Here is a 15618-nt window from a genome sequence, read left to right as displayed (position 1 = left end):
TAACCAATATTAATAAGAATTTGTTTGATATGCCGTATTTCCAATAAATCAATATATTTAATGGGACGCTTCTGTATTACAAATTATAACTAGTTGCGTACTACTCTCAATAAACGCAATGTCATAAATTAATAGAATCGTTCTAACTGCGTGCGCGAATGGGCGACCACAGAACTAATCACGAATAGAAATCCTCCCGCAACCGCAAACACGCATACATTTCAAATATGAATGTTATCACGACATCTATATAATCAATATTGATTATTAAGACCAATGGACACGATTTCATCTGATTGCGTCTTATATTTTTATATATAAACCCATACAGTATTTTATTAATTTGTCATGAAATGAAGCTTCCTTTGTTCCTTCAAAAAGTTACAGAGTTCACTTTTTAAAAACCAACTTAGAACATCTTATTTTATAGCGCATCCTTTTTTCAAGCTTTTCAGAGCGGCAACAGCGTTCACATCCGACATCTACAGTTGAACGGTGCACAAAGAGTTCCAAACAATAAGCTCTGAAATGGTAGGATTCTAGGTACTTCTACATATCGTCTATAGGCGGCCATCACTTTCATTAACTGCTGCCTATTAATACATACTGATCAATTTGCAATTGTGTTCAGTGCATTGAGCCCGACGTCGGCGTGTATTCGATGCAAATTCACTGCGCAATGTATTGGAGTATTACGACTGCTGTAGACAGCTTTATTACCGCACGATATTCTTTTTAAGTAATGGAAGCATCAAACAGGCATTCAGTCCAATGGATGGTCATTGCCATCCAAGAACATCTACCGAATAGGGCAGGAGTCTTGTTCCAGATCAATAACAGATGCGTTGCTACTACTAAAGTCTACCTGAATCATATTCGTATATCTACATTACTGCATCCGTCATACAATAACACAGACAGAAATAGATATGTATATAGAACTGTCAAAAATTGAGCTTACAACTACATTTTAGACTTCGTCCATATATTTTTTTTTACTTTAATTAGTTACTTCATTTATAGAAGCTTTTACTATGATTAGAAGCCAAACCGAAGTTTTACACATTACCTAGATATTTGATCATTAGGCTAAACACTCTATATCGTATAAATTAAACCTTTGAATCATCACATATTAAGGCTATACAAACCACATATTGGGCTATACTCAACTAACCTCGGTTAGTTCAAGGAAGCAACACGATATTCGAGTTACTGGCCGGCCTTTGGAACCCTATCTCTGAGGACTCACTCCGAGGCCAGAGCAATATGCAAGTTTACTAATGTACTCTAAACTTCGTAAGAACTTGAAGGTAATTTGTCTCAAGGGAAACGTCAGATCAAATTTCTAGAACTAGTTGCTTGGATCGAACGGTGGAGCGATATTACGGTAGATACGAAACATTATGCTATAATTATGCCGAGGTACTACATTTCTTTGGTATTCTTAAATATTCCTTTAGTTCGTACAAAACAAATTGTTTACTTCTGCCTACACGATGCCGCCAAGGACTGAAACTCTGTCAAATCTGCTTGCTATAATCTGGAGCTATTTCTCCCTCGGCGAAGTTAGACCATGTATAATGGTAGTAGGACCTTTGTTCTCCATAGAATTTTAATAAAGTCCCCGTGCAAGGGCTCCAGCATTTTTTTACAGTATCTATAATAAACAATCTGATATAAATCTAATCTAGACTTTATCTACCGTCGAATACATGCACTTTATTGCATGGGGTTCTTCAAAAATGGCGTTAAAAGAGCCCTTTAAGGGTAACGTGTTGGCAACCCCTCGGGTGTCGGAAATGTCTACAGGCGTCCCTCACTATCAGGTGGCCCGGCTGGCTGCTTGCCAACCCTCCTTTTTAAAAAGATTTTCATAAAACATCCTTCAAAGAATTATTGATTGGTTGTTATGTAAAATTTTGAGATAGAAAAATGCTTTTGCCGATCTTCTAGTTTTGCTTTCACTTAACTCTACTAATTCAAGGAAGGAACATCTAAGTTACTAACTAGTTTGTACAACCCTATCTTACAGATTCGCCTGAGGTCAGAGCTGTATGCAAGTTTCGTAAATTCTGTACTCTAAACTTCGTAAGGAGTTGACTCCGGGAGAAGACGTCAAAACAGCTTTAAGACTTCCTCTCAAGTTTTTAACATTTATGTAAGAACCCTATAAAATGGACAGCATGTGAGTTGTTCTTTGCCAAAAACAATGTAGTTTATGTAATAGCATTTCTTGCTTTATGGTGGAATGTTCCTACTTTACTTACTTTTTACCTAAATCAGATGACAACGGAGACACGGGTACCGACCACTTCGGCATTCAAGTAGAATTTTTCAAGTCGGATACGCTCGATCAAAATGAGCGAGCGTGGTATTAAATCGGGCACTGATCCGGAAACACGATCGTAAGAATTCTCGAAAAGATATCGCTCAAGAGCAAATGAAACGCTATGCGAACGTATATGTAGCATAGAAACTATGCTTACGAGGCAAATAGTAACAAGAAAAGAGTAAGTAAATAAGATATTTGCAGGAAGCTATGTAGTATTTACTGAATAAGTGGATTACTCAGTTATTACGTTGTTTACAAACATTCAGTATAGGTTTGGAACTTTTTGTGAGTTCAATACGTATGTGTCATGTAGATAAATAGATCAGGCAAATTATATTTTATGTATTGATCTCATGGGTTTGGAATCGTACTTGAAGACTGTCAGATGACTGACAGTCAGTTCAAGATGAATAGAAGTAGCCGTTTTGAGCTACAACTCTTTGGTGCAGTATAACTTATTCCTGTTACGGAGATATATATATTATCCGTTGATAACATTTTTTTCTCAAGGAGCAGTTTGTCTATAATTTAAAGTGATGAACAAGAATTCTAATTAAATGAGCCGACAGCCATAATGCAAAATTAGATATTCCGACATATTATTAGAAATACTAATGATTAATGATTAGCATTAAAATGTCGATAATTAAGTATGTCGTGTTATGTCTGACCTTTTACGATTGTTACACAAAATTAAAATAGTAATTAGCTTATCTGTTCTTCGGCTACAGTCTTATGGATTTAACCTGAATTTCGTTCGTATTTTTAGAGAGAGTATGTGTAAGTTTAATGATAAGATATTTTACGTTTCTGTATGTAATACTTTGACAAAAACACTGAAGCTAATGTAAACTATTTATGACGTGACTGATTACTTGTAACTAGTTGACGTCACGTTCGCGGTAGGAACCACAATGATCAATACAGACGTGAGGTCAACTATAGTAGTGAGGTGCAGACGCGCTAGAAATCAAGAAGTCCTTGTAAATAAAACGTTCGCTCCAGATCACCGATAGAGGATCTCAAAGTCTACAAGTCTTCAAAGAATAAAAATATATCAAAACCCAAATAACCAAATCAAGGCCTAACGTATTGCAAATTGACTTTGCAACTGTTTGCATAGTAGACAGACTATCACGACAACTACTAATACACGTGTGAAATCAACTACGCACATTTATTTTACTTTTTAAACGTAGGAGTAAATCTTTCTGTAGTATCTTTCTGTAGTCACTGCGTATTTGGTTTAAGCAAGCGATGACTTCCGGGCCACCCAAATCTAACAATAATACAATTACCGGAAAGGAAGTAAGTAAATGGTAGAGATTTATTGCAATTTGTTGATTCTATTATCAAGACTTATTATAGGATCGTAAATGGTAAATGTTAATATTCTAGATACCTATAATAGTAGATATTATTATGTTGTGTATGACTATGGAATTTAACAGGTTTTCAAAATTCTGCCACTTTGTTAGATATCTTCAGAACGTCAAAGAGGCACTCAACAAGATCATTTTTTTAAATATCTACACTGCTTCTTGCCAACGCATGAAAATGCTTTTCATAATTTAACCCCTAATGGAACCCGCCTTATTATTTAAGATTGCTTATATCAAAATTAAGTTTCAAAATCTGAATCTGAGGTGTAACCAAATTTTCACACGCTCGTAATATGCAGCGTCAGTGTAGGTTGAGAACCGTGGGTCTAGATGATAGAGACGGATGCGTCTAGTTAAGCGCCGTAGTGCCAACAGCAAATTTGCATTGACACAACAATTGGACTCGTGGAGCCAATGTTTCGGGTGCCTCATGGCAGGAACTCTTCCTGTATGGGGACATACGTCCAAAACAAATATGTATCTAGTCATATCAACAAGAATGTAGGGAAGCTTTATAAGTTGTTATTATGATCTCCTTATCTTGCAGGTATATATTGCTATATAGGTAAAATAAAAGTGAATTACAGAATGGCGGCTTTTTTTGCCTTTTGCTTATTTTCTATAAGTTTGCGCTAATTTGGATACATCTACTTTCGTCATAGGCGTGCTTGATATAATAATTTTCAAGCCTAAATTTAACAATTGTTCATACATATCTATGATTGATCATAAAAATATTTTTATTTTCCATTATATGTTTTAATATAAAATTTATTGCAAAATTTGCAATTTATGTACTTAATTGTTAAAATTACCTTTAAAACATATGAACTAAGCTATCTGCGTAGTTAGTAAAATATAATAGGATTGATTCCAGCTCTTTTTATGTCCCGCTAGTGAAAATGTTTCTTTCCACGACTGAGGGAGAAAGAACTAACATCATATCGTTAGTCTAGAGTAAATTTCTTGTAGGTGTAATGACTAAATTAGCGGATGTATTTTAGTGGCGAGACAGCCCACAAAATGCAGACAAGATAATGACTTCTTACAAAATCGTAAGCGGCTCTGTGACTCATTGGCAATTATGGGTACCTATCTACATACCCTTTGAATTACACCATAGACAATAAATATTTTGTAACTGTTTTATGTTCTTGCAGACATGGCCCATCCTTAGTCATAGGTAGATACTTATAATATAAGTACCTATATTATAATGATTACAACACTTAGATACATTTCAATATAAAAAGTCTTGATGCGTATCATAATAATATAAGGAAATATAACTTGTTTTCGTAACAAATTTTAGCCAAGTTTTTCATAACAGTAATTTTATAAGTAGTTGTTTACAAATAGAAATATAAAATGTGATTAATAAAATAAATTATTACTTAATTTTATTATTTTATTATTATGCATATACATACAACTTATGTGATTTTTAGAATGCTAAGAATCTAAACTAACAGGGATAATAAAAGTGAACAAACGCATTAAACTGCATTACGAAGTTTCAATTCTAATGAAAGCCATACGACAATGAAGTTTCACAATATGAATCTGGCATTTAACAGCTGTTAAACAGATGCGAGGCAACTTTGCCTATTGTTATGATTTATATTTACAAGCTACATTCCGTTATAATCTCCATTCAAAGAAAAAAATGTTTTGTTCGGCCAAGGTCTTGTCTATGGATATCGTTTTGTAATCTGTCGTCTGTAGCTTTGTTGCACTGCTTTGTTTTTTTAAGTTCTCCCACGATGCGACGTGTTTTAAGATATTTTAGTTCAATATTCAAGAAATGCTCTTTTTATAATCTTACAGTATAGGTAAAAAAATGTATCTTAAAATATCAATAACAACAGATACCCACCTATTTAATACGATATGAGTGTTCTCTTTCCAAATACCCCTATGTTAATACCAATTATAAACTTCCGAATGAATGAATGCGAGCCCTGTCTGAAACGAATGCAGACTCAATTAGGACTCGTCTAAAGGAAGCAATAAGGATATAAATTGAAGTCGTCGAAAGACGGAATATGATATAAAGCGCGCACCACGCGTAGCGGGCACCGTAAAAAAAATAAAGCTTATTGCAAAAGCGCTCTTTAGGAGTATTCTACTACCTATGACCAAGCTAGCTAAAATAAAATATAAGTGAACAAATAAATGATAAAGGTCTAAAATTCGGCCCGTCATGCTATATGCCTGGCTACAATTCCTATGCATTCTCCCCTCTACATTTATGACGCTATGGGGAAATTACTTACAACATACTTGCTTCAATGATGAAGAAAAAAATCATGAAACCTGCAGTTACCTTTGAGAGCTCAGTAAAAGAAAACTTCTCAAAGGTGTATGTAAAGTTTATTAATCCGCACTTAGCCTAGCTTACGCTAATTTCTGTCCGCGTCTTTTATTTATATTTCTGCTTATTTCGTTACTGGGAAATTTTTACTCGTTTACTTGTCCGCCGTGAGACACCTTGGTCAGAAACACAATAACGTCGCAGACAATCCCCGCCATTTTATTTAACATGTGCCTTAACTAAATAGAGGGTTATTTTTATGCCAACTGCCAACTCCTATTTCTCCTCATCTTATTATTATGAAGGTAATATAAAAAAGAATTTATTTCAAATGTACGATTTTATTTATTACACAGTTTACTAATCTATGACCTAGCTATGCAACGCATGTTCACTTAAGCATTCAAATTCCCTGAATAATATTGTATTTTTAATCATACGAACTACTTACTGATATATTATAAACATCTTTGTAATTATCAGAACCTAAAGTATCCACAGACCTGTATTGGTGAAAGTATCCTTCACGTTTACCATCTTTAAACAGTTGCCAATCCTTTTAAAGAACATTCAATAAAAGCATTCGTTTATCTTAACTGAATGCTTAATGAAGTCTTGACCCTTGTGCTCCGTGCACTCCTAAACACTCCACTGACTAATAACTTCGCCGCTCGAATGAACGAAAATGTTTCTTTTGAACTGCGGCAAAGTATTTATTTTCCATCGGTGAGTTCAAATATTTACTAAAGTTTCCTTTTGCGGAGTTTCCAACCCAAAACCAATTAGCACTCGAGATACAGTCAGTTTAATTTGTACAGAGTTAAAAGCTAGACGTTTGGTTTAAAGCTGCCTTCACACCTACTATGTATCATGAAAAAAATCAATAAAATTGTAGCTAAAAATGACAAAAATAATAAATATACGGCAATAATTAAGAAAACATGCACTACGATTCTTATAATTGTATATATAACATTTACAGACAACAAATTTAATATACGTAGACCGTCCGTTTGCACTATGTATAAAAATGCATCATGAAATATCGCTTCCAATAAGTAGCTGTGACGATAAATGTTCACTTGTTAGCCCAAATGAATGTTACGTGATGCCAAAATTATTATGCTTCGCAATTATGGTTTTTGATTTAGTCTGTTATGTTTGTAAAAAGTAGATGGTAAAGTTCCTATTAACTTATCAAACTCACATTACATACGTGTCTTAGGTATTTTACCGCCCACACCTAGAAATACCAAATAGTAGTACATAAGGTTGTATATTTTACCTAGATTCTGGATTCTATGGCGAATTGTTTCCCATGACCGAATGCCAACACCGCAAATACCACTTTGGCATTAATTTAATATTGCCACTTTACAACCGATTTATGTAAATACCTGTAAATGGCATTCAAAAACATCCGGTAGACCAAAACGATGCTTATATGATGAATAGCTATGATACCTTATTTTATTAATCTTACAGTGTCTTATTCTTATAACATTTAAAAGTATTTTAACAAATTTAAATACGTTCGTTACACGTAGCTTAACAATATTGCTTAAAGGCAAAATTAATTCTATACCTATGTGAAGAGACTTATCCTTTGACAAAGGATCTATCTATCTTTAGAGTCTTAGAGAGCGATATGCTTGATACGTGATGATTACATACTATATATTATAGTTACAGATTTCTATTCAGATGAATCTCATGTATTCATTTCAAACAGAAGCACACCATACTCTCGTTGGTTGATAACCTAATCTTATATCATCATCAGCAACCCATTACTGTCCCACTGCTGAGCACGGGTCTCCTCTCATAATGAGAAGGATTAGGCCATAGTCCACCGCGCTTATTGGTAGACTTCACATACTTTTGATTTTTTTTTATAAATCTCTCATGTATGCAGGTTTCCTCACGAGGTTTTCATTCACCGTTTAGCAAGTGACAATTAATTTATAATACGCACATAACTTTGAAAAATCAGAGGTGCGCGCCTGGGATTTGACATTTACTTACATAATATTTTTACCTTATTACTTATTAAATATAAATATTAATTCAGGAATACACTAAGTTCTCAATTTTAACAATATTATCAAGAATTATTTATGTAGTTGTAACCACATTCCTGTTGCCCTCTGATTTCAACCCTCTTCGAAGAAACCAATTATTTTACGGGAGGATGAATTATTTAGGTATTTCTCGCGTAACTCCTTAGTGGACCATCTTAATTATACAAAGCCCTTTTTGTCCGCGATTTCTATGGGAATTAAATAACAATATGCAGTGACGAGTGTTCATTTCGGAAAACATAAAGCCTATATGGTTCGACAGGGAAGGTACATCTAGCATGAAGAAGTTTTACATGTTGGTGGGAGAGTGTGGAATTGTGAATGCACGCCGACTTACAAATGAAACGATCTTCTTAGTCCTGAGGTGTGATAGAACGGGTCTGTGATCGGTTCAACCTGTTCTATGGTAGGTATTATCAGTTAGAGGTGGTCACATATCGATACATACCTTAATTCGCATACCAGCCACCTCCACTTTTTTTTAAATGTTTTTTTTTATTTATTTTGATTTCGTTTAACGCCATTTATTATCAAAATAAATGAAAAAAGTGGAGTTTGCTGGTTTGCGAATTAAGGTATCGATATGTTAATGGCGACAATAAACACTTATCAACAAATGGATTGTATGTTCGCTTGCTGGTTCAATCTTATACACAAAATTTAGGTGAAGAACGATTTACTACAAAATGTGTAATAAAATGTGTCTATTAAAAAGCAATTATGCAGCCGGTAAAGACTCCCGTTGCAGGGAACACCGGAGATAGATGCTTCCTCTGCGTAAGAGTACTATTATCTAAGAAACTATGTTACATACAGATTTGATAAATTCTATGATAACATAATTTCCTCAGGAACAATACGTACTAGGTACTATATAGCTATTCCATTATTTAGTAAGAATTAAAAAATGTATATCCCAATGATTCCCAATTCTTTCAATGCATTTTTTCTTGAATAGAAAGGTGGCAGGAAAATATTATTCAAACATTAACCTCACGTGTAGAGTACGTGAGGTTAATTTTCGAATAATATTTAATCGCAAGAGTAGATTTTATTGAGTCGTTTCGGAAACTAAAATGAAAGACCATACGTACTAAGACTCCAGTTTTATAACAGCAGTCAGCACCACCATTACCTACCTTCTGCTTAATACATACTATGAAATATAACATTACTATTAAACTTATTAAATTATCTACCTGTTAAAGAGCCCTGATAACCTGCTTAAAATAGAAAACAAAAACCGCTGAAAATGTTATGCATCAGCATATTTTCACACAACCGCTAGGAATCTAAGTAATTTGGCGAGAACCTGCAAGCTTACTTCCATCGAAATCAAATTTAATTGCAACATAAGTTAGGATTATATCCGAAGAGTTATCCATCTGTGGGTGGACTTGTTTCATGTTAGATACACAAGTTTTTGAAGCCGCCATATCACAAGAACACACAAGTTCACATTACTTATGCTTTAATGTTGAATGCGGTTAAATCGTCAGCCTCGCCTACGTCTATTGTGGAATATTATTTATTATTATTTGATTAAATAAAATATGACTGCCCAAGTACCCCATATTGTTTTGTTGCAAGATTTTATTATTTAACGTAATGCTTATTTCAACTTTCAATATATTCACTATTTTATCGTTTAACACTATTTGACCAAGAAACAATCAAATAAAAGTTTATTATACGGTAACATCTGTTCCCGCATATCTTTAATATATTACATTAAGGTGAATAAGCCAACGATTTTGTTAAGTGTTAATATAGACACGTGGTTAAAAGACTGACGAGATACGAAGAATGAAATTAAGGCGAAAAGAGGTACATTACGAAAATATTGTTACATTTTTAAGATGTGCTTGTGTTACATTTTTAAGATAATTTTTGTTAATTTTGACTTAAAATAAAAATCAATGGCTTTAATTGTACAATTTAAAATATAAAGGTTCTATGATTTCTTTATTCCGGCCGCTTATAGTATTGTGAGCGGAAGAATAAAATAATCAGACATTCAGTGACTTGCATACGTTTATTTCCAAAACAACAAGTTTTAAAACATGAATGCGATGCGATGCTTCGACATCGCATCGCCCACCCAGAGTGATGGAGCTGATCTTTGTTTATTCTTCTAGTTTCGTCATATTTCAAGTACGCTTGGTGCTTTTTTTTAATTAAGAATTGCATCATGTCGTCTCCTACGTAAAATAATTTTAAAAAAAGTCCAAAAAAATAAGGATAAAAATAAATATTAAGCACAGCGTATAACAGGTAGGTAATATTATCAGTTTATAAGTAACAAGTTTTTAAATAAGTAACAAGTTTTATTGTTAGTTAGCATATTAATAAGTTTTAATTTTCCATTAGAATTAGAAATAGATTATTATGTCTTCGTTGTTTTCTTTTTTGTTGAAAATAGATCAAATACATTCTGTTGCAATCACTATAATTTCCGACACGACACAAATTATGTTTACAACGACATAGACTACATGATTTAGTAATTGTAAAAATGGATTACGTTAGCTAATTAACCACAATTAAGTGCGTGTGCGTGTTCATTTACTATGATTTTGCATTTTAGTAGCGACCGTACTGTAATTGTATGCTGCATGCTGATTGCTTATCACGTTAAGGTATAACATAGACTATGCGTAACTAATGTTGTCAGGATAAATTAATTATCTAGGGAATATGTCCTAAGGCTGTCTGCACACGTGTGTAGAATTTATTCGTATAATATACATATAAATAATAACTTATTGAATATTTTATATATATGTATAAAATACATACATTTTTTTACGTAATCTGTCCTAAGGCAGTCTACGCACGTGTGTAGTAGTGTGCACGTATAAACTCTAATAAATACTGGAGTAAATTGAAGATTAGTGTGTATAAGATATTCAATAAGTGTTTTTACTGTTCCGTTTTGTCTTAGTTTATTGAGTAGGTACTATTAGGATGTATTTACATCTACTGCCAATTTATCAATGACTAGCTTATATATCAACTACGATGTACTATTGGCTTGCTCTATACATTTTCATAAAAGAAAAAAGTTTAGATTTTAGAAAAGAATTTTTCTGTTAACAAATCTATTACATCTGATAGAACAATCTGACAGAACATCTAGATAAGAACAATAAGAATATAATACGTATATGCCTGAAGAATTTGTGTTACGTAAAATTTGTGGCATTTCACGCTTAATCTCCTTATCCTACTATGATACCTGTTTTCCGTGATCAAAATAGACATTCAAAATATTAAATCATAGAGCAGATAGATGCTACTTTCGAACGTAACTGACCCTCAAAGTAAATGTAAATATCTATAAATTTATGAAATATTTATATTTTTTTAATATTTAGGATCTACGAAAAAGCCGACACAGGATATATTTATATCCGTTTAATGAACTAACCTAACCTAATCTATAAATAAAAGATAATCTCAAGAGGGTCCATTTGTCTGAGAGTGCGTGCTAATCTCGATCCAGCCTACCTTAGTACCAAACATGTTTTGATGGGGTAGCTATTCATTAAATAAATTATAATAAATAGAACATCTACCACATATAATAAATGGAACAAATTTATTACTACTTTAAAAGCATTTTATATAGCGATACACTTAAATTTCGCTACGTTTTCTACGTACCGAATTTAAAACGTCGTAGTTTTCGTTTTCGATTCTGTATTTATGTTCTTACAATACAGACAATTTAGGAAAATCATACATTACAGCCATTATTTGTAGGCAACTGTAGAATACAAATGAACGTTGATTGAACTCCTCAAACTTTCACGTGACCCATTTCTGTGAGTCGTGACCGTACAAATGAGATACGGCAACTAATTAGGTTAGGTTCAAAGAGAGCAACAAAAGTTACATAAATGTGTTACTCGTTTACAGAGTGATATTAGGTAAGCTTGACCTTTATTGGGACTCGAAACACGTGGTCAGTGGCTCAAATAATCATCTGTTGATGTTAAGTAAATCCTGTTCTTTTTAGGATAACTTATCGAGGCATAATGTAACACAATATTTATCTTGAAATTTCTTTTTCTTTTTAACCGACTTCATCTTTTATGATACCACATAAAGTATATCAGTAACTAAGTAGTAAATACGTAGGGAAGTATCTACTCAATAAGAGTGATTTCCGCATAAAACAAATCTCTGGACTAGTCGCATACTACTCGTACTTTCGAAATAAACGTTAAACGGAGATTGAACGAATAGTTTTATTATGAAATGAAACGAGTGTTACTGTACAAACAGTGCATGGTCCACACAGCTGCGCTTGACCTGACGGGTTTACCACCAGTCTTGCTTTCTCCCTACCGTGGGCGTCGCGGCCTCGTGCTCCCATTCATGTGCATGATCTAATCGTGTTTACACTGCACACACGATACGATAGCTAGCGTGCCGTGTAACAAAAATAACAGACAACCAATCGATGGGAAGCGATCGCCGATAACGATTGTTTACCTGCCGATTACTGCACGTTCAAGGCGACGATAAATAATACGGTCAATTTAAATCCTCCGACACGCAGGTAACTCTAGCCGTTACATTCTCGGCATTACAGGACACTTTGGATTGCACTAGCCGACCGACGTACTGTTGACATTGAAAGTTACGCAAGAACTCTCATGCAACTTCTGTAGTTTTGAGACACGGCAGACTACAATACCGGTCTGTCGCACCCGTCTGCCGGTTCAACAAAAAGCCGAAATGCCGCGTGTAAAGACGGTCCCCCTTACCTCTGTCGCTCGTACGTATCCTGCGAGGGCTACACAAGACAGCCATAGGTATATCCTTAACTGCATCACAACAAATTAAACAGGCCCCGTCGCTCTAGCAGTGTTACACCTCACTTCTATATCACGGCACAAAACAATTTAGTGTTATGTTATTTCACTAACACTGTACACACGGTCACAATAATGCGCGAACCGACATGCGACGTCGATTTAAGTTTGTAGTAAACTGAGCGGCGCTTGGAGCTCGCTTCGGAGCGTTGAAGGCGCGCGCCCCGCACAATGCTCGCAGCTAACTTCGTTGATGTGGGCCGTCTTTCGGTCGTCGCCCGATGGTCGATGAAGCTCTATTTCGCGTTACACATTCCGATTTATTACATTCGCTCTCACCAAACGGTAGAACAGACTGTTGTGTTTAGTACTCGCGTAACAGAAATTAACTTCTCATCACTTTGCACCGCGCGCATTAATTAGCGGCTTCGGTCGGTGCCCTTATTATTGCCTCTACTGCAACTCTGCAACCAGTAAGGATCGCAGTTGTTCTAAATTTGTACAGGGCCGGCTAGAAATAATTTCATTTGCTGGGGCGTCGACCGTCTGTAATATGCCTTTGAAGTAAGGGCTTTACACCACAATGGTGCCGTATTATACACAACGTTCAATCATATTCGTAGACAACATTGCATAACAACACACTATAAATATTAAATACAAACATAGAAATTAGGTACCCGAAAAGTTTTTGACCTAATGAATAAGGCACGACTATCAGTATTAGTATTCGCTGACATCCTGATTTCTTATTAAAATAGTTCTCTTGGTAATATAGGCATAAGCGTATCTTACATGACATTAGTTGTTTTATACAAAATTTTGGTCTAACGCTGATATCATAAAAAGCCAGCAAGTTATAAGTCGCGTATTAGGTAAAGAGCTTGCACGCAATCTTTCTATTATCTACCGGTCATGGGCATAAAGTAATTAAATTTAATTATATAAAAATATATGTAAAAACTTGTCTTCAGTCTCACCTAGGGGCACCAACACCTAAATTGCCGAAGCCAGACAAAATAAAAAAAAACCTTGAATTTGGTTAACATTCATGATTCTGTTGAATAAGCATTAAATCAGGCACATTTTCAGGAGTAGAGGTACCTGGGAAGTACCAAGTACTCTTGAAAATGTCCCGAGACCGAGACCGAGAATGTACAGTTCCGAGACCAGAATAGCCCATAAATATTCCATGCCTGTCGCAAGGCGACTGATTGGGGGTTTCCAGAGTTTCGAGCAGCAAGAGTGTGGCCACGACTTCGAGGAGAACGGCGGTACATGTGACCACGTACACACCGAACGGTGTAGCGAGCGCCAAGCTCACCTGGGCGAAGCACCGCCAGGCAACGCGCGCCGAGAGCTGCGGTTGCGTTCCTTTGGATATCCTGGAGTGCTCGAAACGCCGAGGACGAGCACCAGGGAGGTTTTAGTACGGTAAGAATCTCGTATAACTTTGCGTCGCTTCTACGTCACCGGTTACCTTTTGAAGGATTTCTGCTTGTCAAAAAAAAGGCACTCCTGAAAATAGGCTTTTTCACAAAAAGCAACTAGTTATTAGGGTTCCGTACCCAAAGCGTAATTTTTTATAGCTCATTCGCGGCTTATTTACAAAAATAATAATTTACTTAGAAACATCAACATAAATTGAAAATAATATTACCGAATACAGAAAACAAAATTACCTCATATTCCATGTCTTTCATTTCAAAATAGCAAGTGGCAAGTGAGTGTTAGTGCCGGCCGCCACCTGATTTACATAAGAGGCGATTTTAGTATGCTAAGACCACAAAAGTGGCAATGCATCTGTGAGTGCTTTACGTTGACTGTCTGTACTACATGCAGTTGTTATGACTAAGGGCGGCGGTGACCACATACCGTCAGGTGGCCGGCGAAATAGTTTACCTTTTATGATATATCACCTACTATAGTGCCACTCTCTGTCTCCACAAGCCACGAATTGGCTCGTTTTATTCTTGACCTTGCATATCATTCTTAACACTATTGGATTTCAGGTATATTGCATAAAATTGTAAAGCTACATTATAATAAGTTAATAATAAGCACAAATATTGCATTAGGGTAAAACAAAGAGACTTTATTTACGTACCAATACGGGGACTATACGTACCTGTTATCTTAATATTAAAGTTAAAAATCAGTTTCAGTTTTAATGTTTACCAGGGTGTCTCCTCGGATATTTTTCAAGCTCATTATCTTGCTGCTTCTAAAAGTGCAAATATATGATTTTAAATTACATCCATATTTCTAAAAGTAAAAATTAAGTTGTAAAAGGCACTAACGCAACATAAATAGAAGAAATGTTTCATTGCGTAGGTAATATATTAGTTCTATGGCGTAGGCAAATAATTAATAAATTGTAATTTTTGCGCCTTTTCATTCTCTTCGTCCAGTTTTAAAACGCACAGTAAAATGCGGAAGACTAGGTTTTTGTTGTCATGCCAAGAAAATAACAGGTTAATCAAAGTATTTTTTGATCACAAACAAAGTTTTATTTATTTAAAACTAGGATAATAATTTTGTAACTAATTAACAAGAAAAGAATTATAGCTAAAAATATACACAAATAATTTAATCAAAGTAATTATTAATTATCTGTACGAGAAATGGAGCTTCGTCTGTCAAAATGTACGAAAACTATTATGAATTTGGAACAGAAAACTAG

The 15618-nt window shown here is 34.8% G+C and overlaps 1 protein-coding gene across 1 annotated transcript in view; it reads right to left on the bottom strand.

Moving 5' to 3' along the window:
• Sdc (Syndecan) overlaps positions 1-13132 on the bottom strand; it is a 318705-nt gene extending 305573 nt beyond the window's left edge. Inside the window, exon 1 of the mRNA XM_073090696.1 lies at positions 12888-13132. Within this exon, the coding sequence (XP_072946797.1) occupies positions 12888-12953 (66 nt within the window). The 5' untranslated portion in view covers positions 12954-13132. The remainder of the gene's footprint in view (positions 1-12887) is intronic.
• Positions 13133-15618: the final 2486 nt, after the last annotated feature.

The sequence above is a fragment of the Epargyreus clarus genome, unplaced genomic scaffold (assembly GCF_041222505.1).
Source record: "Epargyreus clarus isolate Ecla_fem2 unplaced genomic scaffold, WU_Ecla_fem_2.2 ptg000003l, whole genome shotgun sequence".
In the NCBI taxonomy this organism is placed as follows: domain Eukaryota; kingdom Metazoa; phylum Arthropoda; class Insecta; order Lepidoptera; family Hesperiidae; genus Epargyreus; species Epargyreus clarus.
This window is presented reverse-complemented; position numbering and strand designations above follow the sequence as displayed.